This window comes from Rattus rattus, chromosome 16 (assembly GCF_011064425.1).
Source record: "Rattus rattus isolate New Zealand chromosome 16, Rrattus_CSIRO_v1, whole genome shotgun sequence".
NCBI lineage: Eukaryota > Metazoa > Chordata > Mammalia > Rodentia > Muridae > Rattus > Rattus rattus.
Window position 1 is genome coordinate 39,580,534 of NC_046169.1, and position 26,038 is coordinate 39,606,571.

Genomic DNA, 26,038 nt, shown 5'->3' on the forward strand with positions numbered 1-26,038 from the left:
CGGAAGTGCCCGCCCCGGCCCCGCCTCCGCCCCCTGCCTTGAGTGAGCTGGGTGTTTCCTGCCTCTCAGTCCGGATTTGGAGACTCCGGTGTCCTCCGACTTTTCATGGTGAGGGCGGTGGCCGCCGTCGGGGGGCTTCGGACCGGCGAGGGCGGCGGGTGGCGACCTGTCTGAGGGGGAGGGCCCCGTTGGACCGGACGCGGTAGCGGTGGGGCGCTGGATAGCGCGTGCGGACGAGGTTCGGGCGGGGGAAGGGCTTTGGATGAAAGGAACGGGGGCGGGGGTCTACGAAGGGGCGTCTGGAGCCTCGGAGATGCGCTGGGCGGCGAGCCTTGAGTCTTGAGTGTTGGTTGGCGATGGGACTTGGGAAATTGTCAGAACAAAGAGACGGCGTCCAAACAGACGCTCGGGGTGAAAAATGAGGATTCGAGGGCGTGTGGAGAGGGGCGAGCGTTGGGCGTCTTGGAGGCTGTGTCTTGAGTGGTTGGGTTCCAGGCAAGAGAGGAAGGGGCGAACACGATCCACTGAACCCACAAGTCTGGAGCGAGATGAATGGTAACAGTCAAGTCTAGGGAGGCATGCCCGGTCTCTGAGGTCGGGGGTTTCTTGACCACAGAGTCTAGACTCAAATGGCACCTCGGTACCTACCTAATCACTTCCGTTGAGGCCCTAGGTGACCACACCTCGGGATCCCAGGATGTCAGCTGTTGCTGTCTGAGTTATGGGAATGGTTTCTGTTCACTTCAGATTCTCTAGGGTCCGTTCCTTCAAAGGTTCTTTGTCCTGGGTTGATGAGAGAATATCAACCCAGTCCTCTTTGTCTGCCACTCACCTCCAAGATCCGTCCTAAACTGAAGACAAGTGACTCGGCCTGTATTTAGCTTTGATCAGCTCCACTTTGTGTAGAACAAGGGACACTTTGGCAAAAGGAGGCCACCAGCACCCGTAGATCTTCAGCTGGTCTCCAGGCTAGCAGCATAACCTAGGAACTTGTTAAAAAGCTGTCAGGTTTTCGACCCTATCCAGAGACCATCCCAGCACCAGGCTCACCAATGTATTTTTGCCGTCTCTGCTTGTCATTAATGATTTTGGCCGTGAAATGTAGGCGTTTGAAACCAGAGGGCCTGCCGGATTCTAATTCCTAGTTTTCTCCCCTAATGAGCAGGGTTGACAACATCCTCACCAAGTGTGCTCTAAAGCAGGAGAATGCCATTGGACCAGGTTCTTGCAGTGGGGGGTAACTACCCTAGAAGCAGGAGTGGGGCAAAATGCTTCAGTAGTTGGCCTCCTACCTAGTTTGCTTCATTCAAATGGAGCTGCGGTCCTAGTCTGGGTGCATAATACTTCTTAAACAGCTCCCCTCAGATCCCTGCTGCTATTAGATAAACACATTGTCTAATCTTACTTAGCATCCCAATCACCTGAAAGGGCCTTTTAATCCCAAATTCCCGGCAGCTGCACTCTTGCTGGCCGGGGGTCTGGCCCAGGCAGGCAGGCAGCAGTGTCTTTGAAGCTCAGGTGACTCTTAATGTCTCCAGTTGAGAACACCTGGTTTTAAGGATTAAGTTTGGGAGTAGAAGGGGAAGCCCGCAGAAGTAGGACTAGGTGGCCGTGCTTTGCCTGTGTTCTGGGGGCCTGGGTGGGCGGCAGTGTTTGGAAGATTCTGGTTTTAACAGTCTGTAGGAGTGTTTACAAAGTAAGAGACTGAAACTTACCTTCAATAGCGCTTGTGAACGCTGCACAGAAAGTGACGGCCTGAAACTGCAGTCCAGGTCGGCTTGGCCATCAGCAGCTTCTTTCCCTCAGCTGACAAGAGATAGTGTGTAGGGAGTTGGTACTTTCTGGGTTTTGCTTGTTTGTTTGTTTTTCCCTGTCTTATTTGTCGGACTTTCAAACAAAAGACAGTCAACAATTCCTCTTTTGACCGATTTTGTTATTTAATCGATGTGAAGTGAGACTTTTATTTATGATGCCTTGGTTTGTTTTTATAAGTGGGTCAGGAATTCAGTGGGCCAACAGCAGAGAGCTTCTTCAAGACCACAGAGCTAATTATAGCCGAACCGGAGGGGTACACAGCCATTTAGAACAGAGGCTCGTCATATTGGCTGCACATTAGAACCAGCTGGGGGAATTTTTTTTAAAAAAAGTGTTTTCCGTGGGCCACACCCGTTAGGCTGATAACAGAAGAATTTGTGTGAGTAGGACGCAGACACTGCTGTCTTTTAAAAGCTCCTCTGGGGTTCCAGTGTGTGGCCAGGTAGTGCCACCATTTAGTGGCCAGATGGCGAAGAAAGAAGCTTAGATTCACCTGTCACACCAGAACAAACTGGGGCCTGAGTCTGTATCTCACAGCCGGGTAACCTCCCTTTCACTGGCACCAAGTTTGTTCTCCCGTACCCTCAGCTGCTCACGAAGTCAGATGCAGAAGGGCAGCCTCACCGTGGGGAAGGGAACGGACGGTGTCTGCAGTCCAGATGTGAATGGAGCCAGAACCTGCCTTCCAAGGGTCTCTCCTGGCGTTAGGCACCAGGCTGACCAGTTGACGGGGTGAGGAACTCTGGGAAATCTCTAGGCTCTCATTGCTTCATCTGGTGTCTTGGGCTCCTTCACGCCTTTGGCCTTGAGTTACTCATAGCTGGAGACAGTCTCCAAAGAGGAGATGACTTACGACTTCGATAGATAATTACAGTTCAAGTGTTTTCTGCTCAGCGCTTAGTCAGCCTGGGGCTATGCTGAGCGCTTTCTGTCCACCTGGCCTCCTGCAGCAGGAAGGGAAAGGCAGTGTCTCTGATAGCTGGGATACCTTCAGGAATCGTGCCCACCCTGTTCCTGCGCCAGTGTGTGGCCGAGTTGGGGCCTTGAGCAGGGGTCTGGAAACGCCTCCCTACACACTGCCCACCTTTTACATTTTCTTTTAAAGAGATGGGGCTGTCCCTTTCTTGACTTCCATGTCATCGCTCTAAATATGCCAGGCATCACCAATGACCCAGGGCCAGGCAGGCCTTGGCCACATCCTTTGCTTGCTTGCCGCTGACCCTCTGTGGCCATAGAATGAAGATGACCAGCACTGCCTCCACACTGCAGATGTCCCAGAGTGGCAGAAATTAAGTGGTCAGGGGCATGGGCACATGTATGTCTGGAGCACGTCACTGTTGCTTGCCCTGTTCAGAGTGGGGCTGCACAGGAGCACAAGCTCATTAAAGTCCAGCCACCTGTACACGGAACAATTTTTTATATGCCAGATGTCCACCCAAAAGTGCACAGCTGTATTTATGTCCTGTTTTGTATTGGGTACCCTGAAGAAGCTAGACTACTACCACAGACAATGGAATGTGTGTGTATGTTTGTGTTTGTATGCATGCGTGTGTGCAGTGTGTAAATTACAAGTTTGTATTTGGGGCAGATTTCCTTTTACCACCCCACCCCAACACACACACCTGTAAGCCTTTCTTTGCCCAAGGTCATCAAAGTTTTGGGAAATGGCTTTATTCCTAGAATATCCTGCCGTCCGTGGAGGACACTGTCTCTGGAGGATGTGTTTGGCCAGGACTACTAACACAGTGTTTCTGGGGACTGTTGTGAAAGCTCAGAGAGAGAGAGAGAGAGAGAGAGAGAGAGAGAGAGTGTGTGAGTGTGTGTGAGTGTGTGTGAGTGTGTGTGTGTGTGTGTGTGTGTGTGTCCTGTTTTCCTTCTTGGCATCATGCCATAGACTCCTGGAGAACTCTGACTGAGCTTTAGACCGCACGCGCGCACACGCACACACACACACACACACACGTTTGAGGAAACCCTTCCTTGCTGGGACCATTCTTTCTGCTCCGCTCTGCAGGTTTCTGACACAAGTTCCTCAACTGTGATTCCCCACCACCTCCGAGGGTTGTGGGGGCAGAGGGGCCAGAAGAACTGGAAAGCCTGGTACAGCGCTTGCCTAGGAAGCGCAAGGCCCTGGGTTCGGTCCCCAGCTCCGAAAAAAAGAACCAAAAAAAAAAAAAAAAAAAAGAACTGGAAAGCCTTGAACCCTATTCATGTTGCTTGCGCTCTGTCTCTGCTGTAATGAGTTGCTTCTGTTTGTCTCCTACCTGTTAGAAAAATGTGTGCTTTGCCACTTATGATGTGGTAAACATGTACTGTGGAAAGTCCTGATAAAAATAGGAAAGCCGTCATTCTTCAAGTAGCTTGAAGTTTTGTGCTGTCGGTGCCCAGAAGCTAGCGGGAGCACACGTGTGCCCACTGTGGCTGGGTTACCTCCAGGTTCCACTGAGAGTGGAAGGTACCTCAGGAAGAGAGGTGGGGTGTTCAGAGAAGCGGCCCCCTCCGTGGGAGAGTCTGTCGGCCGGCAGCTAATGCCATGCTTCTGTGTGGTGACTCTCATCCTGAAGGCAGAGAACCAAGACCTGTAACCCGCAGGTCAGCAGCCACCCGCAGGTCAGCAGCCACCCGCAGGTCAGCAGCCACCCGCAGGTCAGCAGCCACCCGCAGGTCAGCAGCCACCCGCAGGTCAGCAGCCAGGGGACTGCGGTGCTGCTTTGTCTTGGATAATGATCATGTCTTCTGTGTCGGGCGTGGTGGTGGGATGGTCTTGTTATTGTCCTGTGGCAGCCCGGCCCCAGAGTGACTTAGTGTGTTGATGGAGGTCTGTGATGTTGTCCCAGGCCTACTACAGTGCCGGCAGCCCACCGTGTCAGTGGGGGCTGCTTTTTTTTCTCAGTTCTTGTCCTGGATTCAGGAGCAGATGCAGCCCGTCTCTGCACATCTCAGGCTCTAGAATCTGATAGCTTCAACCTGAAGTACATGGTCTAAGTACCTCAGATCTGGCGGTGCTGCCTGGACCCGTGTGGGGTCCTAGGGAGGAAGCTGCTCCGTCTTCTGAACCTGCTTCTTCATCCGACTGTTGCCTGCACTCGGGGTCACTTTCCCTGTGGGAAGTAGGAGCCGGAGTAGGGATCCTGCCCAGCTCACAGAACCATGTTAATCTGGAGTTCATTTCAAAGATGGCCCTTTTGGCTGCTCTGTGTGTAGCCATACAGAAAGGTAGACCATCCCAGACATGGCCTTGGCTGCCTTAACGTGCAGTCCAGGTGCTGTTGATACCAAGAAGGAGGAGGACATCGAGCAGCACAGATTTGGAGACAAACCAATGCCTCCAGGGTCCGAGGCAAGGTTGGCCTGCGAGACCAGATGTGGATCGGGGTGAGCTGAGGGATGTTCCTCTCCTTGGGGCAGTCCTCCAGCAGCCAGCTTCTGTCCCCCTGGCCTACTTAGCCTCTGATTTAAGAGAAACCTGAGTTGCCAGTGTTGGGAGTGCAGTGTACATGGCCGAACCAGACACCGTCTGGATGTGAGTCCAGCCTGGAGTTGTAAGAGTGGAGCGGGCTGCTGTGCTGACCCCGTCTGTCTTCTCTCTGGCAGGAAGAGATGTCAGGAGAAAGCGTGGTGAGCTCAGCGGTGCCAGCGGCTGCTACCCGCACCACTTCCTTCAAGGGCGCCAGCCCCAGCTCCAAGTACGTGAAGCTAAACGTGGGGGGGGCCCTCTACTACACCACCATGCAGACGCTCACCAAGCAGGACACCATGCTGAAGGCCATGTTCAGCGGGCGCATGGAAGTGCTCACCGACAGTGAAGGTAATCACCTGCCATGCTGGCTGCTGATTGGACACTGCGTGCGCTGAGTGCCACAGACACACCAGCGGTTGAGGGCCTCATGTTCAAGGGCAGGGATGCACACGACTGTGTGCAGGAAGCCCCGAGAGCCTTGGGATCTAAGACTTAGTCTGGAGGGTGTGGTCGGGGAGGGCTTCCTGAGGAAGTGGCGCTGGAGCCGAGCTCAGACTGTGAGTAGCAGTCACCCGAGCAGATAAAGACTCCTGGTCTGGACCTAGCAGGTCTCTGTGTGGCTCTGAGCAAGGTTCTTCCTGCTGCAGGCCTCAAGTGCTTCCGTGAAACAGGGCCAGGTACCTTCCTGTACTGAGTCTCCTGCAGTTAAGTGGGGTCAGAGCCACAACACTGCTGCCCAGAGAGTAGACTTTTACGAGCGGGACGCGCCCTTTGCGGAGCCGTCACACCCCACACTGCAGGGTGTTGGTGGAAACAGAGACAATGGCACCGCAACTGCACAAGGAAGCCGAGGTTATCTGAGAACCCAGGGTCCTGGTGTGACTCCGTCCTGCCAGTTAACAGCAGTCTGGGCTGCAAGCGGCTCCAAGGGGGTGGAAGGCTGAGGAGGCTTCTTGAGGGTGGCCTAAGGCCGTATTTAAACCAGACATGGTCACAGCCTTCTTCACTGTGCTGGACAGTATGTGGACCAGCAGCCTACTCCTGAGGCAGATGTGTGTTAAGGACGTCGTGTGTACCCATCAGTCACCAGGCCTCCAGCCTTCTGGGGACTCAGTCCAGCAGCTCCTGGCTTTTGTCTCCTTTCGTCCTTGGCTTAGCCCTTTGCCCCATGGAAAATATTAAATGCTTTCCCATAGCTTCCAGGCTAGAAAAGGAGGGGCAGTTACTATCCCTGAGATCTCTGGTTCTTATTCTGTGTGCCTGGATGGGCCCATCACCCAAAGCCAGATCGCTCCATGGGTTGGCCACTGCTTTGGTGCCAGTGCCCTTCAGCAGCCCATGGAGGTCTGGATGTCAGGTATCCTGACCTCAGCCATCACCCGTGCCAGGCAGAGCCATCCTGTTGACCTTGGAGGGGTCACTGCATAGCCTGGCCTACGTGCTTAGGTACAAGTAGGAATAGACTGCCCGCATCTTAAAGCAGCACCCTGATGTGGGGACCTCGTCGCTGAACTGACATTTGCCGTGCACAGCCGTGCAGGCAGTCACAGGTGCTTGTGAGCCCAGCTCCAGGGCATCCGATGCCATCTGGCTTCTGTGGGCACCCGCATGCGTGTTCTCACACAGACGCATAAAATGACACTGCCTAAGAAATGGCTGAGAGGGGTTGGGGATTTAGCTCAGTGGTAGAGCGCTTGCCTAACAAGCGCAAGGCCCTGGGTTCAGTCCCCAGCTCCGAAAAAAAGAAAAAGAAAAAAAAAAAAGAAATGGCTGAGGGACCCACAGTAGGGTGTCCCGTGAGAAGAGGAGGAAGTTTCACCCACAGTAGGGCTTCCCGTAAGAAGAGGAGGAGTAAGTGTCTGGGAATATCCGTACCATGTCGATAGGCATCCCTGGAGTATGGCGAGGAGAGAGTGTGGCTTGAGGAGAGGCCCTGCCTCTGGGCTGCTGTCAGTGTCCCCTAGCCACTGCCTGAGGGCCACACCACGTGCACACAATTCCCTAGTAAGGAGCCTGAGTGTAGGAGGCACCTCTGGGCTTGAGTCCTGGCTCTCCCACGGCAGGGGCACAGCTGACAGACAGTGTTGGAGGCTTTTCCTGTGTCAGACATGGCGCCAGTTCTGCCTCACCTGACAGATGCTGGACCTGACAGTGGTGAGCGGCTTCCTCTGGAGCTTGCCTCTTGCTATGTGAGAGCTGTGAGTGTGCTGGAGAGCCTCATGTAGTCGGTACTGATTTGTGGAGAGCCAAGCTGTGGGACATTACTGAAGGGGGTGGAAACCTGCCTTCGTGTGAGGGGGGGTGTGGGGGCGTCCATCTTGCCCTTTAGAGGTACGTGTGCTTGTGGTTCGGAATTGCACCCTGGGGGTTCCTTTTCCAAGGAGACATGGCGGCAGTGAGCAGGCTTTTCCTAACTAACTTCTCTGAAAAGTTCTGTTCTGGCCACCATAATTCTCTGAGCCTCACCCTCTAGTGGCCCAGAGGGTTTGGGCAGCAGATCTTGAGGTAAGAGTGAAATTCTGGCACTGAGACTGTGGCTCAGAGGGTCGTGCATGGAGCCTGCCCAACACCTCCCCACCACTACAGAAGAAAACCAGGCATAATGGCACAGGCCTATAATACCAGCATTCAGGAGCTAGAGGAGCAAGAGTTCAAGGCCACATGTGAGGGAGACCCTGCCCTCCCCTCCTGTAGCTTGGACCCTGCCCCAACTCCCCATGGCCTCAGATCCCTGACTAATGCCTTCAGAATCTGGGAGTGTAGGGACAAGGCTGACTAGGCCGAAGCTCCTTTCTCATGGCCACAGACAGTGTGACTGGGGGTCCTGGGTGCAGCTCAGTCTGCTCACCCAAGGACTGACTGCAAGGCTTCTGTCTGGTCATGGCTGGGCATTGGGCAGTCTGCTCCCCAGGCAAATCAGTGCGTAGGCCAGACGGGTGTTACGTTTACCACTGCTGTGGACTCAGTCACTAACCAGCGTCTGTCTGTGCGACCTGTGTCTGGTGCTCTTTTCTGCCCCTGTCCTTTAGCATTCTGCTTATGACGTCATGAGTAAATAGTCCCAGCTTGGGTATGTCCCCGAGGTGGAGTAATTCCTTCTGGACACGTACTGCAGCTAGTGGAGCACGTCCGCTTGATGGCCCCACAGATGTGTCCAGTTCCCAGTGTTGGGAATGTCGACTTGCCCCTGGGGAAGCAGCACAAGGGTCGGGACTTCCCTTTCCTGCCTCCCAGCCTCCAGGTCTGGAGCTGTAGGCTCGCACCACTCCCTTGCTGTTCTCCCGAGTTTGTTCCAGAGTTGGGAAAATGTCTTCTCTGTGCTGGGTATTGCCAGAGCTTTTCTCAGGGGGCTGTGTCAGCGGCTGTGCCTCACGGTGGTCTAGACTTCCGCCAGCACTGGGCACTGTTGACCACTTAACCGTTGCCGAGGAGCTGTGCTCATCCGAGGTCTGTTTCATTTTGCATTTTCTAATTTCTGGTGTGCTGTCCGTCTGTCTTACTGGTCTGGGTTTCATCTCTCAGCTGCCTGACTGTATCTAGTTTAGAAGGTCTTCTTTTTCCTGCTTATACCTTGCTGTTCTGTTTCCTTGTAGGTTCTGTTTGTAGAGAACTCCCTGTCTGGCTGACCCCAGCTTTCTTCATTACCTCTACATTCATGCACGTCTTTTCCTGCTAGATCCCTGCCTCCTTCCTTTTTCCTTCCTTCCTCCGCTTTTCCTCTTCCCTGTCTTCCCTCCTCCCCCCCTCCCAGGACTGGGGATAGAACCTGGGAATGGTCCCTTGCTAGACAGAACTCTTGTCTGCCCCTCAGCCCCAACCACTGGTCCTTGATGTGTCAGTGATTCTCAGATAAGCATTGTTGCTTCTGTCTGTGACCTAAGGGACATTTAGCGATGTCCAAAGATGTTTTTGGTTGTTGCAGCCTGGGTGTCTTGTAGTGCACTGGACCGGCTATGTCTCACAGATCTGCCCTGAGGCTCGGGCTCAGGAGTTAGGGTTTGTACAGGTATCTTAGAGTGACTGTAGACAGGGATAAGTTTGCACTTGTGAGGAGAGGCTTCCTAGAGAAGGAGGGAAAGGAGGGGGAGCGCCCAAGCTCCCCCAGAGAGGAAACACCAGTATTTACTTGAAGTTAGCCAGGAGTGCCATGCCCCAGCAACCCCCTGTCCCCACCCCCCAGCAGCCTCAGTACCCTGAAAGCCACAGCCCCTACTCCTGGGGTCTGACATTTACAGCATTCTGAGGGTCCTGCTGCTGCCTCCTCTGGCTCCCGCGATGTGATTCGCTCCTTGTCACGGACTTGTCGTTAATTGTGAGTGCTGCCTGGAGGCCAGCGCTGGGCTGTGTGCTTGCTTTTTGGCCAGCCTCTGGTCACACCTGTATGCCAGCACTGTGCACATCCCGTCTGTAGAAGAGACCTCGGGACAGAGCTTAGGGGGGTACTGAGCATGGAGCAGGCAGGTGGCAGAGCTGGGGTTCTGACAGTGGCCCTTGCCTGTCACCACTGTGCTAGGTGCCGAGACGTCCTGAAGTCAGCCTCTGGGCTACACTGCCAAGCCTGCTGTCCCCATGGCCCTGGACGCTCCCCTCGACGACACACTGTGTGCTCAAGGCAGCAAGAGGCCGCTTGCTGGCGGTTTGCGGTTCTCCATGCAGGCGTTTGAGCTGTGTGAGGGATAGATGTCTGCTTTGAAAGCAAACTATTTCAAGTCCGAATGCTAATTGGAACCTCATGGAGAATGTGTGGCGCCTTTGCCCTTATTTGTGCAAGGCAGCCTCCCCACAAGCATTTCCTGCCATTCTTGACTTGGAGCCCAGTGTCCCAGTCCGCCTGTTCGTTTATGGAAACTCTGGGCTGTCACTTGAGTAATGGATTTGGGGGCTCATGGCCTTTCCCCAGCAGCTTGAGCTGCTCTGCGTTGAAAGCAGGCTCTTTCCAGTCAGCTGACTTTATCACTGATGGCATTTCTCGGAGCTTGAGGGTCTTTATCCTCTGTGGCAGAATCCTGCACCCCCTACCCCTAAATGCCACCAAGCGTCTTAGGGACTCCGGATTTGTGGCAGTGCAGAGAATGAGCCTCCCCTAGAGGAGAGTCCAGAGGGTAACACTGTCTGTCAATCCACACTGTGTCCGCACTTGGTCTGGGGAACTTGGGGCTGTAGGTCTGATGTGTGTAGGCTGAATTTCACCTGTACTCATACACATGTCATATTTACCTTTTGATGGGTTGAGAACTCTTTGCTTTTTAAGTTAGTTTACCGTCCTTTTAAAATGAGGAGATTGACAGGAAAAATAACAAACCCTGAATTTCTGGCTTTGCTTAGAATGAGAGAGCCCAGGAAGCCCCGGGCCTACTTGCTTCTTGGCCACTTTTGGCTGCGTCAGTAGAAACCATACTTGGGAGAAGGGTGTGTTCTCTAGCTGGCCACAGGCCTGGACCACCAGCTTCACACACTCAGGCTGTGTGCTGTGGACTGTGTGCACTCGTAAGTGCGTGCCTGTTTTCTCAGACCCAGAAAGAGGCTTGGGTGGCACCTGGGGGTCACTGTGGGGGGTTTGCCGCCTTAGCCTGCCCAGTCCATGCTGTGAACCATGCAGGGAGCACAGTGGTGTGAGATTTGCCCACTGAAGGCCGGGAGCAGAGACCGGGCTTCAGTGGCAGGTGTGGGAGCCGCAGTCCGAGGAGGCTCCAGAGAGGATCACGGGATCTCAGGCAACACCAAAACCAAGAGAGGCCGCTTGGCGAAGGCTGGATATGGGGGGGTGGGGGGGCAGGATGGGCAGGATGTGACTTGTCCTCTTTTCAGGGCCCAGGTATGAGGACCCAGGGCGGACACAGTGGGGTCAGGAGTAGAGATGTCTGTTTCTTCCAACAGAGAGCAGAGGAGAGACAGTGGGATCCGGGTCCTGTGTCCACCTCTGTGTCATCTCAGTCAGGGCCCCGCGCCTGGGGCCACTGTGGTCTGGCCTCCCATCTTACTGCTTTTTAATGGTTTTTTTTTTTTTTAAGATTTATTTTGTTATCATGTGTATGATACATACATGTTTTGCTTACATGTGTGTCTGCTAGTGTGCCCAGTGCCCTCAGAGGTCAGAAGAGGGGATCGATGCTCTGAGACAGGACTCACGGCTGATTGACTGTGAATGCATGTGGTACTGGGAATTGAACCGGCGTCCTCTAGATGAACACTCAGTGTTCTTAGCTGCCGAGCCGTCTCCCCAGCCTCCCTGACTGCTTCTGATAACTTCCCGTGCTCTTCATCTCTTTCTCCCTCTTCCTGGTGCCTGCCCTCTCCTCTGGACACCTTCCAGAGATGTCACATCTAGGACAGGGGTTTTGAAAGCCTGGGTGGAGAAAGCCAGTGGCAGTTGTAGAGGACTCTGGTAATCGAAGGGTGGACTTCTCTGCCCTCACCTCATGCCTGGTGCTGGCCAGCAGGTGGGACATTTCCCATATCCAGTGAAGCAGGTTCACCTGCTCTTGTTGACTGAGCCCTCTGATGACAGTTTTGTCCTGTTGCTGTCTTGGGTCCATAAGTGCTTGCAGTGAGAAGTCCTGGGGCATCTCCGCTGACCGGAGGTCTCAGTCGGATGCTTGGCAGATTGGTCAAAGCGGAAGTCAGACTTTTGGTTTCTCAGTCACATCCAGGCCCTTCAGAGCACAGTTCCAGGCTTTAGGGGGCTTGGGGTTGCCCGGGCTGCCAGTGACAGCACAGGAGTCTGGGGGATTGTGCCCAGCCGTGGTGCTCACCTCCCCTGACAAGTGCCCTGTGACCTAGTTTTCCTATCGCCACACTGCAGGCTGGATCCTCATCGACCGCTGCGGGAAGCACTTCGGGACAATCCTCAACTACCTTCGCGACGGCGCTGTGCCCTTGTCCGAGAGCCGCCGGGAGATCGAGGAGCTGCTGGCGGAGGCCAAGTACTACCTGGTGCAGGGCCTGCTCGAAGAGTGCCAGGCGGCCCTACAAGTAGGCACCCTTCTCAGTGCATATCCACCCCTACTTGAGCCCCAGGTTCACAGACAGGAGGGCCAGTCTCAAGTCAGACTGCCCAGATGTGTCCGGAGATCCTCTGGGTCACCTCTATGTGGGAACGGGTCCTTCGGCTCCCTGTCTACAGATCTGAGAGGCTCAGCCGGTAGGACCTGCCTCCATGTCCTGTCCTTCCGTGTCTGAAAGCCATGCTCCTGGTGGGCTGTCCTCCTGTTTGGCTGCCCGAACACGGCCTCAGGTGTGTTCAGTCTGTTCCCTGAGAGACTGTCCTAGCGCTTTCACTTTGTGTTGGTGCAGATGTCACTTGAGAAGCTTCCAGGCAGAATTGGATGGCCCTTGGCTTCTGTTGAGGCCCAAGGAAAAGCTTCATATGTGGGGCTGGGAGTCCTTGTCTTTTGGGGGCCTTCATGGTGGATGATAACTGACTCTGTTCACTGGAAGGCCTGGTGTGGTGCTGCCCGGAACTCAGGCACTCAGAAGGCAGAGGCAAGGAGGATAATGAGTTCTGAGGCCAGCCCAGGCTACCTCATTAAGAACCAAAGAGGCCCTGTACTTTCTCTGTCTGGGATGTAAGCGTGGCTGGATGCCATCCATCTGGAGCTGAAGCAGGCTTGGGGGACTTGCAAGATGTTCAGAATAGTAACTAACACACCTCTGCCCTGCCCTGCAGAGTGCAGACCTCTCTCCTGCTGGGGGGTGGGGGTGGGGGGATGTCTGGGCTCTGCCTTTGTCTCTGACGATGTCCTCATCTGAGCTGGAGTCTCCTTGTCACCTCAACATGGGACTCCATCTGCTGCTGGCTCCAGTGGGGTTGAGCAGCTTTTATGCGATCACCTGCTACGTCGAGGGCTTAGTTTTGAGTGTCCTGGGCGGAGAGAGCTGTGTCATCCTTGTGTGTACTGGGGACTCCAGCATCCCACAGCCCCAAAGGCCAGATTCCTCCCCTGGTCTAACCCTTCCCAGTTAACAGGTGCATAGCCCTGGCCAGGCACCCTGGGCTGAAAGCCTGTTTTGTTCCAGCAGAACAAAGACACTTACGAGCCCTTCTGCAAGGTGCCTGTCATCACATCCTCCAAGGAAGAGCAGAGGCTCATAGCAACGTCAGATAAGGTATGTTGGGCGAGGCTCGGGGCATGTGCGGGGGTGGAGGTGGGGGTCTGTATACAAGCACAAGTGCGTGCATGTGTATGTATTTGCGTGTGCATGCAGCTGTAGGCCTGTGTGTATGAGTGGTGGTGTCTTTGTGTACCGGAAGGTAGATGTCTGTGTATACCTCTAAGTGTGCCTGTGTGAGTGTGGGTGTGTCTACATTGTGGGAGGCTGGAGGGTGTGTGTGTGTGTGTGTGTGTGTGTGTGTGTGTGTGTGTGTGTGCAAGAGAAAGAATGAGGATATGTGTATGTTGGGGTGTCTGGCAGGGATGTAAGGTGTGTCCGTGTGTACCTGTGTTTGGTGTGGGGTGGGGGAGGCAGTATCCAGTGCCTGTGTTTTGAGGTAAAGGCAATCTGAGTGGGAAGCCCTGTTGCACATGTTGCCTCTGCTCCTGGAGCATGGAGCATCCTTCCTATTAGCTCTGCCCACAGCCTCTGGGAGACCAGTGTGCCCTGTGTACACCCACAGAACTAGTAACTCCTCCTCTCTAACCCACAGCCGGCCGTGAAGCTGCTCTACAATAGAAGTAACAACAAGTACTCCTATACCAGGTAAGTGTCAGCCAGGCCTTGCCTGTCCCCTCACACAGGCCACACTCTGCACCCTAGGAGGGTAGGGAGGTGGGTTGATGGGGAAACTTAGAGATAGGTAGAATTCACCCGCGCCATAAAGTCCACTGTTTTGTCCTGATGTACGGGTGGGTGATTTTGACATATCCACAATGTGCAACACCGATCAATACTTGGAGCGTGTCACCCAATGAGTAGTGTCCTCATCTTCCTGGGTGCCGGCGGCTGTCAGCCTATATACTTCTGTGTCCGTAGTTTTCCCGTTTCACGCATGTTGTATGATAGAACACACTGCGTTTGTGACTCATCCCTTTCCTTACTGTGAGGTTTTCAGGGTTCATGCACTGTACCACCATCAGCATGTCGGGGTCCCCTTACAGCAAATGCTGTCTTATTGTCTGTCGCTCGTCAGCATAGGCACCTGCGCTCTTTGCAGTTTCTGACATTAGAGTGCAGGTTTGTGTTACATCAGTTTCCCTGTTTCTTGGTCCCCTGTGACTCTGATTCAGTTCCTGGGGACTGTACTGTTTGAACAATGCCACCCACAGCAGTGGATGTCTCTAGAGTACCCTTGGCTCTTGGAAACATGCTCTGTAAATGAGCAACTTGAGGGACAGAGAGTGAGGTCATCAAGGCCCCACGGACTGACTGAGGATCAAAAAGTCTTCCTTGGGCGTATGCACCTCCTGGGGTCTGGCAGGGAGAGTGAGTGGTAGGGTGGGCTCAGGAGATTGTACCCAGAGGCCCTGCAGTCAGTCTTCGTAGGTGTGTGGAGGGCAGATGTGCAACCATGGGTCAGGGACACAGCCTTCAGGCCATAACTGCCGTTGGGACCCAGCTCTGCCATTTGTACGTTACCATTTGGACAATGAACCGATATCGTTGGGCTTTCTTTTCCTTTCTCGCGCAGTAGATCCTGGCTGCCCTTCCAAGGGCTCACAGTAGGTAGAGGAGAGAACAGGATCCGGGAGGGCTCGTGAGCGAGGGCACAGCTAGGCGAAGGGCAGCAGCCGCTGGCGTGTGCCCGCCTTACCCCCTGCTCTTCTGCAGCAATTCCGACGACAATATGTTGAAAAACATCGAACTGTTTGATAAGCTCTCCCTGCGCTTCAATGGGAGGGTCCTGTTCATAAAGGATGTCATCGGGGATGAAATCTGCTGTTGGTCATTTTACGGCCAGGGCCGAAAAATCGCTGAAGTCTGTTGTACCTCCATTGTCTACGCCACCGAGAAGAAGCAGACCAAGGTAAGAGCAGTGCAGGAGGCGCTGAGGGCCGTGCTGACGGTACCGGAAGCACTTCTGCTTGAGCAGGGGAAACTCCAAAGAGGGGGTGTGGCCGGTTAAACATGGGCGGTTCCTGCTGACACTGGGCAAGTGGAGTAGCCATACTGCAGCCTTCTCAGATCTGTTCTTGCACTCATGTGCTCCCAGCTGCCCTGCCTTCTCCCTCCCTCTGGCCTCCAAATGCTGGGTCATCCAGTTACGGGTGGCAGGACTCTTCACCAGCATGGCCCCAAGGCTCGCTTGTCAGAGGCCTCTGCTGCCTTCTGAAGTTGTTACCTGTAGCTGTCTGTATGTCTGCTCGTGGTTTGAGAGTGTGAGTGCAGGTGCACCGGATTCCCTGGAGTTAGATGGTCGAAAGCTGGAGGCCAGCTCGCTCTCAGAACCGCACCTCTCTCTAGGCCTGCTTGCCCATCCTCCTGGGACTTGGGGAGAGGGTAATAGCCGCCTCCTTTCCCACCCTCTGCCATGAGCAGATTACCATGGTTCTAGCCACCTGTGTGTAGTCCCATCGGTCACCTGAAGGGGTTGTTCTCACCACTGACACAGGGATCTGTGGTTTCATAGGCTCCTGGAGCTTGGAGACCACTGAAACTAAACTCAGGTTGTCGTACTCGGCACCTTTACCCTCTGAGCCATCTCCCTGGCTCTGATACGTTGTTTTGGTGTGTCTGGCAATTGCCACTGTGAGATTTGGGTCACAAGCTCCCACCAGCCTTGTGATTGGAGTTCTTGTGGCAATTTAATTTTCCCAGCCTTCAGCCTCTCAGACCGGCTGTTTGTCTGGGTGGTGACTGTCTCACTGCTGTCCGTGTGAGGTTTAGGAGCAGATCCTGCCCCTGGAGTGAGTCCAGGCACTCAGGGACGGCTTCTGAAGCCCCTTCCTCTACAGCCCAGGGCCTTCACTGTCCAGTTGTCCAGGCTGCCGCCATCTCCCTTGCCAGTCATTCTCCCACTGCTCAGACCACGGTCCCCACCCTCACCAGAAAGGGAGAATGTCACCTGAGGGCAGGCTCTGCTTGCAGCCCTGCGTCTGCGGGAGGCCTAGGTGTAGGAAAACGGAGGACATACGGGATGCACTGTGGACTCCCCATGACTCTGCATTGTCAGTCCAGGGGCCAGTTAGCCTGAGGCCCTACTGAGAATGCAGTCCAAGGTGGTGGCCATGCGAGGCCTGCTAATGTTCCCACCCTGTATTTTGTGGGGCACAGGTTGAGTTCCCTGAAGCCCGCATTTATGAGGAGACCCTGAATATCTTGCTGTATGAGGCCCAGGATGGCCGAGGACCTGACAATGCCCTCCTGGAGGCCACAGGTGGGGCAGCTGGACGCTCGCATCACCTGGATGAGGACGAGGAGCGGGAGCGGGAGCGGATTGAGCGAGTGCGGAGGATCCACATCAAGCGCCCAGACGACCGGGCCCACCTCCACCAGTGAGCAGGCGGGAGCAAGCCTGCCTTCCACCCTCCCTCTGCCCCTGCCCCCTCAGACCCTGTGCAGGCTTTGGGGCACCTCCCACTTCCCCTGGAGTCTGAGACACTTTTGTAACAAGTCAGATGATTATTTTGTTATTTCTTGACAAAGCAGATTGCTTCTGTGTTGACCCAGGTGTGCACCCCTTCTGAACAAGCTGTGTCTAAGGGGGGCCCCACTTCGGAGCCTGGCTTTCTGGGCTCTTGGAGGAAAAGTATGAGTGAGTCTGGCGTGTGTGTGAGAACCTTTGTTGCATATTTATTTTTATGGTGTTGACTATTAGGGCTCCTTAGGCGACTTAAGGACTTAGTGTGGCAGTTTTGAGGGACTGTGGGGTTGGCAGCCAGTCACCAAGGTGTCTGTGAGCAGCCTGGCCCGTTGCTTTCCTGGGGATCAGCTCTGTATGCGGTTTGTGACTGGCGCCCCTTGGTCAGCAGTGGAAGGGGGACTGAGTGTGCCCAAGCCTGTCCAGGGTCCCTCAGTGCAGCGGGCACGCTGCCAGCCAGGGAGCAGACCAGTTCCTGGCAGTGGGCTGCTCTCTCGGCTGTGGTACCAGGTCAGGACACTACGGAGTTTGCAGTGACTCCTGTGGTTTCCCCTCAGCTCCCGTCAGGTGGTTTCTGTGCAGAATAGAGTAGGTGTGCAGATACCTTTGGGTCTTGTTTGTGTTCAGGGAATGTGTGTGACTGTTGGGGACGTGTGACTGACTGTAGGGCGCAGGCGCTCAGGAGGACGACTGCCCGTTAGCTCCAGTCTGCTCTGCGCAGAGGAGCTGCGGATGAAGGGCGGTTGAGTAGACGAGTTCCATGGTTAGGTGAGTGGTGGGATGGATTGCTGCTTGATAGGGAAAGTGTTGCTGTTTTTGACCAAAGGTATTGATTGAGGGGGTGATCTGACATGTTTTAAAACGTTTCTATTTTGCGACGACGGTTTGAACAGCTCGCTTTGTACGTGACAGTTGTATGCCTTTAAAGCTTTTTCTTGTATCTGACAGCAAAGCCTACATATGATAAATGTTCACACAGTCCCGACTGGATCGAGGAACCACATATGGGGTACATGCTTTTTAACGGTGTGGGGTGAACTTTTGTATAAAGAGCCGAGAAAGGGAGATTACAGATCATGTTTCCTACGTTTTTATACTGTTTGTCTTCAACGTCAGCTAAACTGAATGTCAGTCCTGGTGTCTTCTGTAGGAATGGGAAAGCCATGATCCACCGTTTAAGTTCCTGTGCAGAACGGCCGAGCAGCACAATCTGACTTGCCTGGGCCTCTGGCCTTAGGTTACTGGTTTGGCAGCTTTCTCTACCTTCCTCTAGCCTCAAACCTGTGCCTGTAGCTCTGTGCCTCCACTCCCAGGGGTAGGAACAGACGTAGCGAACATTCCATGGTGCCTGAAACCCAACCAGCGCCCATCTCCAAAGCTCTGCCTCAGGTCCCACTGCTGGCGTGAAGGGCGGTAGTCAGCGTTTCCAGGTCACCATCCAGTGAGTCGCTGTGAGAAGAGTGAACTTTGCACGCTAAGGGCTCACAATTCACTGTCGGGGGGGGGGGGGCCTGCACCCTGCACCCCAGCAGGTCTGACACAGCTTCCTGTTGCCTGCTGTGGAAGATGGGCTGTCTGACCTCTCTGGAGGCTCAGATCCCATCCAAGGGCCACGTCCCATACCTGCTTCTCAGTGTTGGCGTTCAGCCCTCCCCAGAGTGCGTGCAGGCCAGAGGGCTCCATTCAGTCCCTGGTCACAGAGTCACATCACTACCTTCCTGCCTCTGCACTATAAAACCATGCTGGGAGTTTTAGAAGTGCTCACTCTTGTACAAGCGTCTGCGGACACATGTAAAATAAACGTTAAACTCTGCTTCTCCTCCGCCGCCTTGTGGTCTTTTCAAGAAAGTCTGGCTCAGCATGGCTGCTGGCGTGCAGCGAGGGCCAGGCCACCTCAGAGTCGAGTCCTTCTCTGTAGGGCTTAAGCACAAGAGGAAGCTGAGGGGCTTGTGAAGTGATGAAGTGGATTGGCTGGTGTTAGCAGATTGGGGTCAGGACCCCCACTCCCCCTCTGGGATCTGGGAGCTTCGCCCAGTCCCTGGCAGCATGCGTGTCACGTACAGCAGAATTCAAGTTGGGCGACTTGACAAGGTTCCCCTACTCCTGTGTCTTAGCAGCCTGCCATCGCCCCGTGACGACCTCTGGTGTGCACCTAAATTGGGTTCTGCCAGGAACGGGGTGACTCTAGGTTGGCTCCCAGGAAGCATTTGGATGCAGTGCGGCCTGAGACCTGGCTTTGCCGTGGCACAGGCTCCTCGCTGCAGCCGTCCTCCAGGAGCTGCTGCACTGGCCCTGAGCATGGGTAACTGGAGCAGGTCGGCGCTTGTGCTGTACTTGCCTCAGCTGGAGCAGTAGTGACCATGGAGGGCCATCCTTTGTCAGGTCTTCTTCCCCGCCGACACCTGGGCAGAGGACACCGGCTGTAGAGCCCAGCAGATGCCCTGAAGGAAGCAGCTACCACTGGGGTCCCCTCTACCTCCTAAGGGAGCAGCCAGGTTAGAAAGAGGGGCAGAGGGACCAACCCATCAGCATCTTCAGCCTTCGAGAGTCCCTGGGGGCGGGGGTGAGGGCGGGAGAGATGGACAGAGCGGCCACAGATCCAGGCAGTACCTCCCATCACTAAAAGGTCACCTACTAACCCTTCAAAGGAACCCTTCCTTTCGCTTGTCCCTGAGGGGGCGGAGGGCCACTCTGCTGCAAAATACCTGTGAACTACTTATACCTGCAAACCAGTTTTATATCTAGGTAAGATATATAAATTACACGTAAACAGAAGACGGACCCCACCGCCACCCGCTTTGCACATGCCACTTCCTCGCAACACGGCAGCAGAATGCAGCTTCAGACTGCACTGACCCAGCGAGGACGGTGAGGCCCTTCTGACCGGCACAAGGCCTCCTTAGGTGTGGGCCTTTTTCACCTCGGCTGGGTCCCACCTGAGCACAGCGCAGAGCCTTTTGTGAGCCAGCCGACAGCTGGGCTCTAACACTTGAGAATGACAACCATCTTCTGTGCCCCTCCGACTCGAGACACCCGCCTGCCTGCTTTTCAAGCACCATTTTGTTCTTTCTTCCAGAGCACCAGTTGGGACGCAGGGTGGGAGGGTCGATTTTTGGCTCTGGTGCATGCACATCGTCCAGCGCTCCCCACCCCCTCCACGTAGCCACTCACCACTCTTAACTGTCCGTTTTTATCCTTATAGACTTGGTCTTCCTCTCCAGTCTCAAAAACTATCGTGCCTTCTCTCCCGGGACTGACGCAGAACTGTAAACTTAAAATGCAGCGAGTGACGGGTTACTGCCCGTGAGAGAAACTCGCTCGGGAACTATGCTAGCCCACGATCAACCAATCGAGTTCCTGCTTTGTCTCACTGTTGGCTACAATCAGGATGTCCTCCCAAAGTGGGCTCTCTAAAGGGCTATCTGATGCACTGAGGAGAGCAGCCTGCCCCGTCCCTTCTGAAGCCCACAGCCACCCAAGGAGTCCATCCTCAGAGCCCCGTCAGAATAGATGTGCTTTTAAGAGCCCCCACCCACGCTCTACCCCGCCTGTGAATTCACCCATCGGGGCCATGCGAGTACAGCGGCACTCAGCAGAGAGCAGGAGTCCTCACCGTCCCCCTTGCCAGCCGTGTGCCTTGGGCACACTGGGTAACCTGAGCTTGCTTGCTTGCCTTGCTTGGAATGGGGCACTGAGGGGCTGCTCCGCCCTTACTGGGAGGATTGAGAGCGCTCTCTGCCTTGGCCAACTCTTTCACCCCCTAAAGAAACCAGCCCTTCTCCTGAAGCCCCTGTACCACTGCCATCCTGCCACAGCAGTCCTGGCTGATAACGGGTCCCCTCAAACATCAGTGCCCCCTTTGAAAATGGAGGAAGGAAATGCTGACTCCTTTGTGTACCCTGTGCCCAAGATTGGGATGGAGAAAGGAATGTCCTTCACAACCGATGCACGGTGTGGCAGTCTCTGGCGCCTCCCAGTCCTTACTGGAGGACCCCTAACCCCTCGTGCAGGAGGAGGCAGGCAGGGCTCGCACTGGGGGCCTTGTCACAGTGGATCAGCCCCTACCTTCCTTGGACAACCCGGACGACATGCTCCCTCTTAATCAGCATGGCGAGCTTGGTGGCCACCTCGAATATGTGTTCACACTGCAGGATGATATCCCCCTGTGGAGAGTGAGTTCCAGGTGAGTGGTTTGGATATGGAGGTTCTGGGGTGTTCAACTTGGGGAATCGAGCTATCGTGGCCGAAACCCGTCAGTGGAGGCCGGAAGCTGTAGTTACCTTTTGCTGTTTGTCTGCTGGTGAGACGTGAATGACCAGGATTCCATCCCTAAGGCTGCTGGTGGAGACACCTAGGACAGAGCCAGAGTCTGGCATTAATTAAAAAAAAAAAAAAAATGGGGCTGGGTGGCCGTGGCACTCAGGAAGCAGAGGCAGGTGAATCTGTGAGTTCAAAGCCGGCCTGGTCTACAGAGCTGTCGGTAGGACAGCAGGGGCTACACAAAGACCCCATCTTGGGAGGAAAAACAATAAAAACTGGGGCCTGAGGACCTGAGTTTGGATGCCCAGCACCCACGCAGAAGTGAGACAAACCATGCACATCTCTAACCCGGCATCAGGGTGGGGCAGGCCAGGTAGGTGCAGCCACTGGGCTCTCAGAACACGAGAGACACAGTAGATGCCCACCAAGGCTGCCCCCCACTCACCTCTCAGAGCCGAGTACTCCATCTTCTGCTTGATTTTGGAAAACTCCACCAGGTACGCTGACCTCAGCGTGAGGAGGAGTTGCCGCTGCCGTGCCTTGAAGCCTTTTCTGTCATACTTGATGACCGGGACACCGTACTGCAGGGCAGGCGAGTGTCACCCAAGGGCCGGGGACAGAGCCTTTCCGTTCTGCGCTCTACCTTACTCCTCAGCCCCCCAACGGGCCGCAGCCTGGCCTCCCAGGTCTGCTCTGAGAGGCCAGCACAGAGGAGAGCATGCAGGGCTACTAGGTTCTCATAGTCTCTCCTGTTTTCCCCTATAACCAGGCAGGTGACAGCTGCCACCAAGCATATGAGCCATTCTCACTCAGCCCTCAGTCACCTCACAAGCCACAATAAGGGATAGAAGCGGTGACCTCCTACTGGCCACTGTTGAGAGACCCGGGTCAGTACTGGGGTCATCAGTGTCCCCTGCCAACATGGGGTCTCCTGACTACAACTGTTTCATAGAGAAGCAAACCAAGATGGTGTGGAGGGTGACTGACAGAAGACAACAGAGGCAAACGCCGCCTGGTAATGTTAGTGCCCAGAGTGGCAGTGGGGAGCCCCAGCGAACCCAGCTGTACCCTGTTTAAGCAACACTTCTGGATGCTCATGGGGAAAACACACCCTGGCCTCAGACATAACAAGGGTCTTGGTAGAGGCCGTACCTGGATCTTCTCGCTGCCCAGCAGTTGAAGCACTTTGGGGTTTATCTTGCCGTCGTCTAAGGATGGAAGCAGAGCAGCAGGAGTCGACCCCAGCCCTGTGACTGTGCTGAGAGGCTCAGCCGGGGAGAGGATCCCTGCCCTCCCAGGAAGCACACTCACTCACCCAGCCTGCTGCTGGCAAAGGGTTGGCTTAAGCTCTCTGCGTAGCCCTCCTTCCTCCCCCGGAATAGCCCACTGGTCACTGCCTTTTGCTGCATCTGTAACAACAGGTCAGAGTGTAGAGCAGGTGGCCCCAGGCAGTTTTCAGACAGGAGGGTAACAACTGCCCTATAGCGTAAACTGGTGGAGATCGAGGGTCCCTTACGTTGGTTTCCTGCGGTGGAAGTTTTGGAGCTCCAAGGACCATCTCTCCTAAATCAGAGCTCTGTAACTCAAGCCCAGAGGCAGCCCTCGGCCTGCTGCTTGCGTGGGGCACAGCTATGGCGTCCGTGTTTACACGTCTGTGGCTGCTTCTTACCATAGCACACAGCCCACAGAGCCTCAAAGAAGGAGTCTGCAGTGCTCCACAGAAGAGACTACAGGTAAGTGTCCTCTAGCTTGGGGAATCCTGCCTGGAGAAGCACGGGGGCCCATCTGGATTCTGTTGCCGTGGTGGAACAGCACAGGGATGCTGACGGAAGCAGCTTGGGTACAAGCCGTGGGAATAAAATGACCCTTGGCTCCCTGGTAGATGGTAGAGCCACTTAGCACCAATAATCTGGTCCCCACCACCATGCATGCGCCACACATCTGTCCTACCATGGCTTTCCTCTCGGCTGAGATTCCACGGCAGTACTTCCGAACAAGGTTCCTCGTGCACATCCTTCTAAGCAGATTGGAAGCCTGTGTGGAGAGCAAACTTCTCTGTCACCCCTACATGGCAGCTTCTCAGGAGCTTACACTCAAGACAGCCAGCGGCCCCTCCAGCAGGTCAGCACTGCTGAACTAGGTTTTGCTAACTTGGGTATTGATTAGAACCACTTGGGGGAGAGGGGAACTCGTAGAAAGAAGACTAAGAGTCTTTCATAGTGGGCTGGAGAGATGGCTCAGTGGTTAAGAGCACTGACTGCTCTTTCAGAGGTCCTGAGTTCAATTCCCAGCAACCACATGGTGGCTCACAACCATCTGTAATGATATCTGATGCCCTCCTCTGGGACATCGACATCTACAGTGTACTTATATAATAAATAAATAAATCTTAAAAAGAGTTGTGCACAGTAGGGCTTCAGTGGAGCCATTAGGGGTTTTCAACCTGTGGGCTATGACCCCTTTGGGGGTCACCTATCAGATATCCTGTACCTCAGATATTTACATATGGTTCATAACTAGCAAAATCACAGCTATGAAGTAGCAACGAAATAAGTTTGTTAAAGGGTCATAGCATTAGGAAGGTTGAGAACCACTGTTCTAGAATATTCTTTGTGGAACCCATGGCAGTCACTTAGCTTCAAGACTGCTACATTGTGGTTGGAAACCATTCAGAGTTCTCTCACAAATCTGTAATCTCAGGGTTTGGGATGCCCGGGCAGGGCCAGCCTGGGTTATATAGTAAGAACCTGTATTCTGAACAGGCTCTGTCTAAGCAGGTATCTGTTGGGTTTATAATCCCTGCTGATGAATGCTGAGGTATCTGTTCCTTCTGAAACACTGTTGCAAAATAAAGACTTTGAGAAGCAGCCCTGTCAGCTCTCGGTCATCATCCCAGTTCAGACTTACGTTTTCCAGGATGCCCGGAGGCCTCAGCCAGCTCTTGTCCAGAACGTTCTTTGGCACGTGGTAGCGAAGATTCAGGATGTAATTCTTCCTCACGAGCAGTAAGAACTCCTCGTTGTCAGGACAAAGGGGTTTGTCACGGTTGATGAAACCCTTGATGAACCTCGGGAAAGTGACAGGAGGGTTTACACAGCCACACAGTCTGGGGGACAGATAATGCAGCACCCCACCCCTACCACACCTCCCCTCGAAGCACGCTGTGTTCCACCCATGCTGTTTACTCTTTTTAACTAGCTTGAGTTGTTGATTTATAAATGAGCAGCGTGAGGCTGGAGAGATGGCTCAGTGGTTAAGAGCACTGACTGCTCTTCCAGAGATCCTGAATTCCCAGCAACCACATGGTGGCTCACAACCAACTGTAATGGGATCCGATGCCCTCTTCTGGTGTGTCTGAAGACAGCTACAGTGTCCTCATAAATATATTAAATAAGCCTTTATTTATTTTTTTTTTAAGTATTCCTTTGAAGAGGAAGGCAGGCAGGCTCCGTAACTGGGCTCATGTTCCCTGAGAAAAATCGGGCAACAGCTGGCCTCAGTGGCCAGATTGCCTGCAGTCCCCACAGCATCTTGTCTGATGACAGTTTGTGAGACTTGCTCACTTTCCCTGCCTGGCTCTGGAAGTGATTAAGGGAGCCGAGAGCTGAGAGGTGGGACCCAGAGCTGGGAGAGCTGGGCTCCAGCATTGCTCTGAGGGCGGAGCTTTCTGTATAAACCAAGACCACAGCTAGAGAGATGGCTCAGTGCTTTTGCTCCCAGTCAGAGGACTGAAGTTCATTCAGATCCGAGCTCCCACGGCAGGCAGCTCACAGGCAACTAACTCCAGCTCCAGAGAACCAGTGCCCCAACTGGAACGCACTCACACCTACTTGCGTAGGCGCATCCCTACCTCTTAAAAGCAACCACAGAAACCCCACCAAGCCGGTGACCATACCCCGTCCTATGACCACACCGCAGTACTATGGTCCAGTGGAGCTGAGCCCTTACCTCCGTATGATCTGCACCGCCCACTTCCTCCTCTTGATCTCCTTCCGAGCCAGGACTCCACGCCAGTGGGCTTCTAACTTGGTGGCTGGAAGAGTCCACTGCTGCCATTAGAAGGAGGAACATTCACGCGGAAACATGGAAGGCTTTTCCAGAAGAATCCATCCACTCAGCATGTCAGCCCACTAGAGGGCTCTGCTAGGCCCAGAGGTTGCAAGCGGGATGCAACTCAGAGCCTGGGTGTACCAGAGGCTGGGAACCCTGGCAGAAGCTCGGAGTGAGAGAAGGCGCCCTCCGGTGGGCTCTGCGGGAACTACACCTGAGACCTATGAACTTAGTCCCAGCGCTGCGTTTTGGTGTTAGCCTGTGCTGGCTTTCAAAGGTGGAGATTCATAAACAGGGACACGGAAAGCTAGCTCCTGGCTTGTGTCCGCGTTTTAATGTTTAGTTCGTGTGTGTGTGTGTGTGTGTGTGTGTGTGTGTGTGTGTGTGTGTGTGTGTGCGCGCGCGTGCCTGCCTGTCTGGATTTTCAGAATGCATTTTCTTCTCACGAACAGCAGTTTTTCTTTTGGAGGTCAGTCAATTGGAAATCACACATTCCGGCGCTCAGAGCCAGGACTGGCAGACTGGTCAGAAGACCAGCTGCCTGTTTATATAAAGTTTGATTGCAACCCAGTTAAATCCATTCTTTTACATACTGCCTAAAGCAATTCCGAGGAAACAGCGGCAGAGTTGAGGAACTGCGGGGGACTGTAAGACCCACAGATTAGAAACCTTGCCTTGCTGATCTTTGTCATAAAAGGAACAGAATGCAGCTTTGAAAAGCAGCAAATATGTTCACCTCCTGGCTGAACTTCAAAAACAATTCAGAAAACGAAACTCTAGCCACAAAATACCAACACCCGTCAAACTGCGCTGTTCGGTGACATCCACAGATGGTAAAGCTATAAAGAAAAACGTAAGACTGAAATCGAAGAGATAAAGTCTAAAGAATGGTGGGGGAGGGGCGTAGCTTGAAAATATGGATCCAAAGGAGTTGAGTG

The 26,038-nt window shown here is 54.2% G+C and overlaps 2 protein-coding genes across 2 annotated transcripts in view; one reads left to right on the forward strand and one right to left on the reverse strand.

The window, feature by feature from the left end:
- Kctd10 (potassium channel tetramerization domain containing 10) lies at nt 1-18,612 on the forward strand. The gene is made up of 7 exons (XM_032887300.1): nt 1-108; nt 5,410-5,623; nt 12,078-12,247; nt 13,292-13,381; nt 13,920-13,972; nt 15,041-15,236; nt 16,484-18,612. Exons 1-7 carry the CDS (start codon nt 106-108, stop codon nt 16,706-16,708), a joined length of 951 nt encoding a protein of 316 aa, XP_032743191.1. The 5' UTR covers nt 1-105; the 3' UTR covers nt 16,709-18,612.
- A 556-nt stretch (nt 18,613-19,168) lies between these two features.
- Nucleotides 19,169-26,038, reverse strand: part of Myo1h (myosin IH) — a 48,481-nt gene continuing 41,611 nt past the window's right edge. Inside the window, exons 22-31 of the mRNA XM_032886699.1 lie at nt 24,999-25,083; nt 23,958-24,117; nt 23,001-23,084; nt 22,366-22,459; nt 22,203-22,258; nt 21,496-21,631; nt 21,071-21,141; nt 20,856-20,953; nt 19,962-20,061; nt 19,169-19,192 (exon numbers count right to left, since the gene is read on the reverse strand). Of these exons, the coding sequence (XP_032742590.1) occupies nt 19,169-19,192; nt 19,962-20,061; nt 20,856-20,953; nt 21,071-21,141; nt 21,496-21,631; nt 22,203-22,258; nt 22,366-22,459; nt 23,001-23,084; nt 23,958-24,117; nt 24,999-25,083 (908 nt within the window). The remainder of the gene's footprint in view (nt 19,193-19,961; nt 20,062-20,855; nt 20,954-21,070; nt 21,142-21,495; nt 21,632-22,202; nt 22,259-22,365; nt 22,460-23,000; nt 23,085-23,957; nt 24,118-24,998; nt 25,084-26,038) is intronic.

What these genes read in the sequence shown, in the direction of transcription:
- Kctd10 (XM_032887300.1), top strand. An exon ending in AGTGCCAGGCGGCCCTACAA is followed by an intron (nt 12,248 to 13,291) that starts GTAGGCACCCTT and finishes GTTTTGTTCCAG; the next exon opens with CAGAACAAAGACACTTACGA. An exon ending in CCGAGAAGAAGCAGACCAAG is followed by an intron (nt 15,237 to 16,483) that starts GTAAGAGCAGTG and finishes TGTGGGGCACAG; the next exon opens with GTTGAGTTCCCTGAAGCCCG.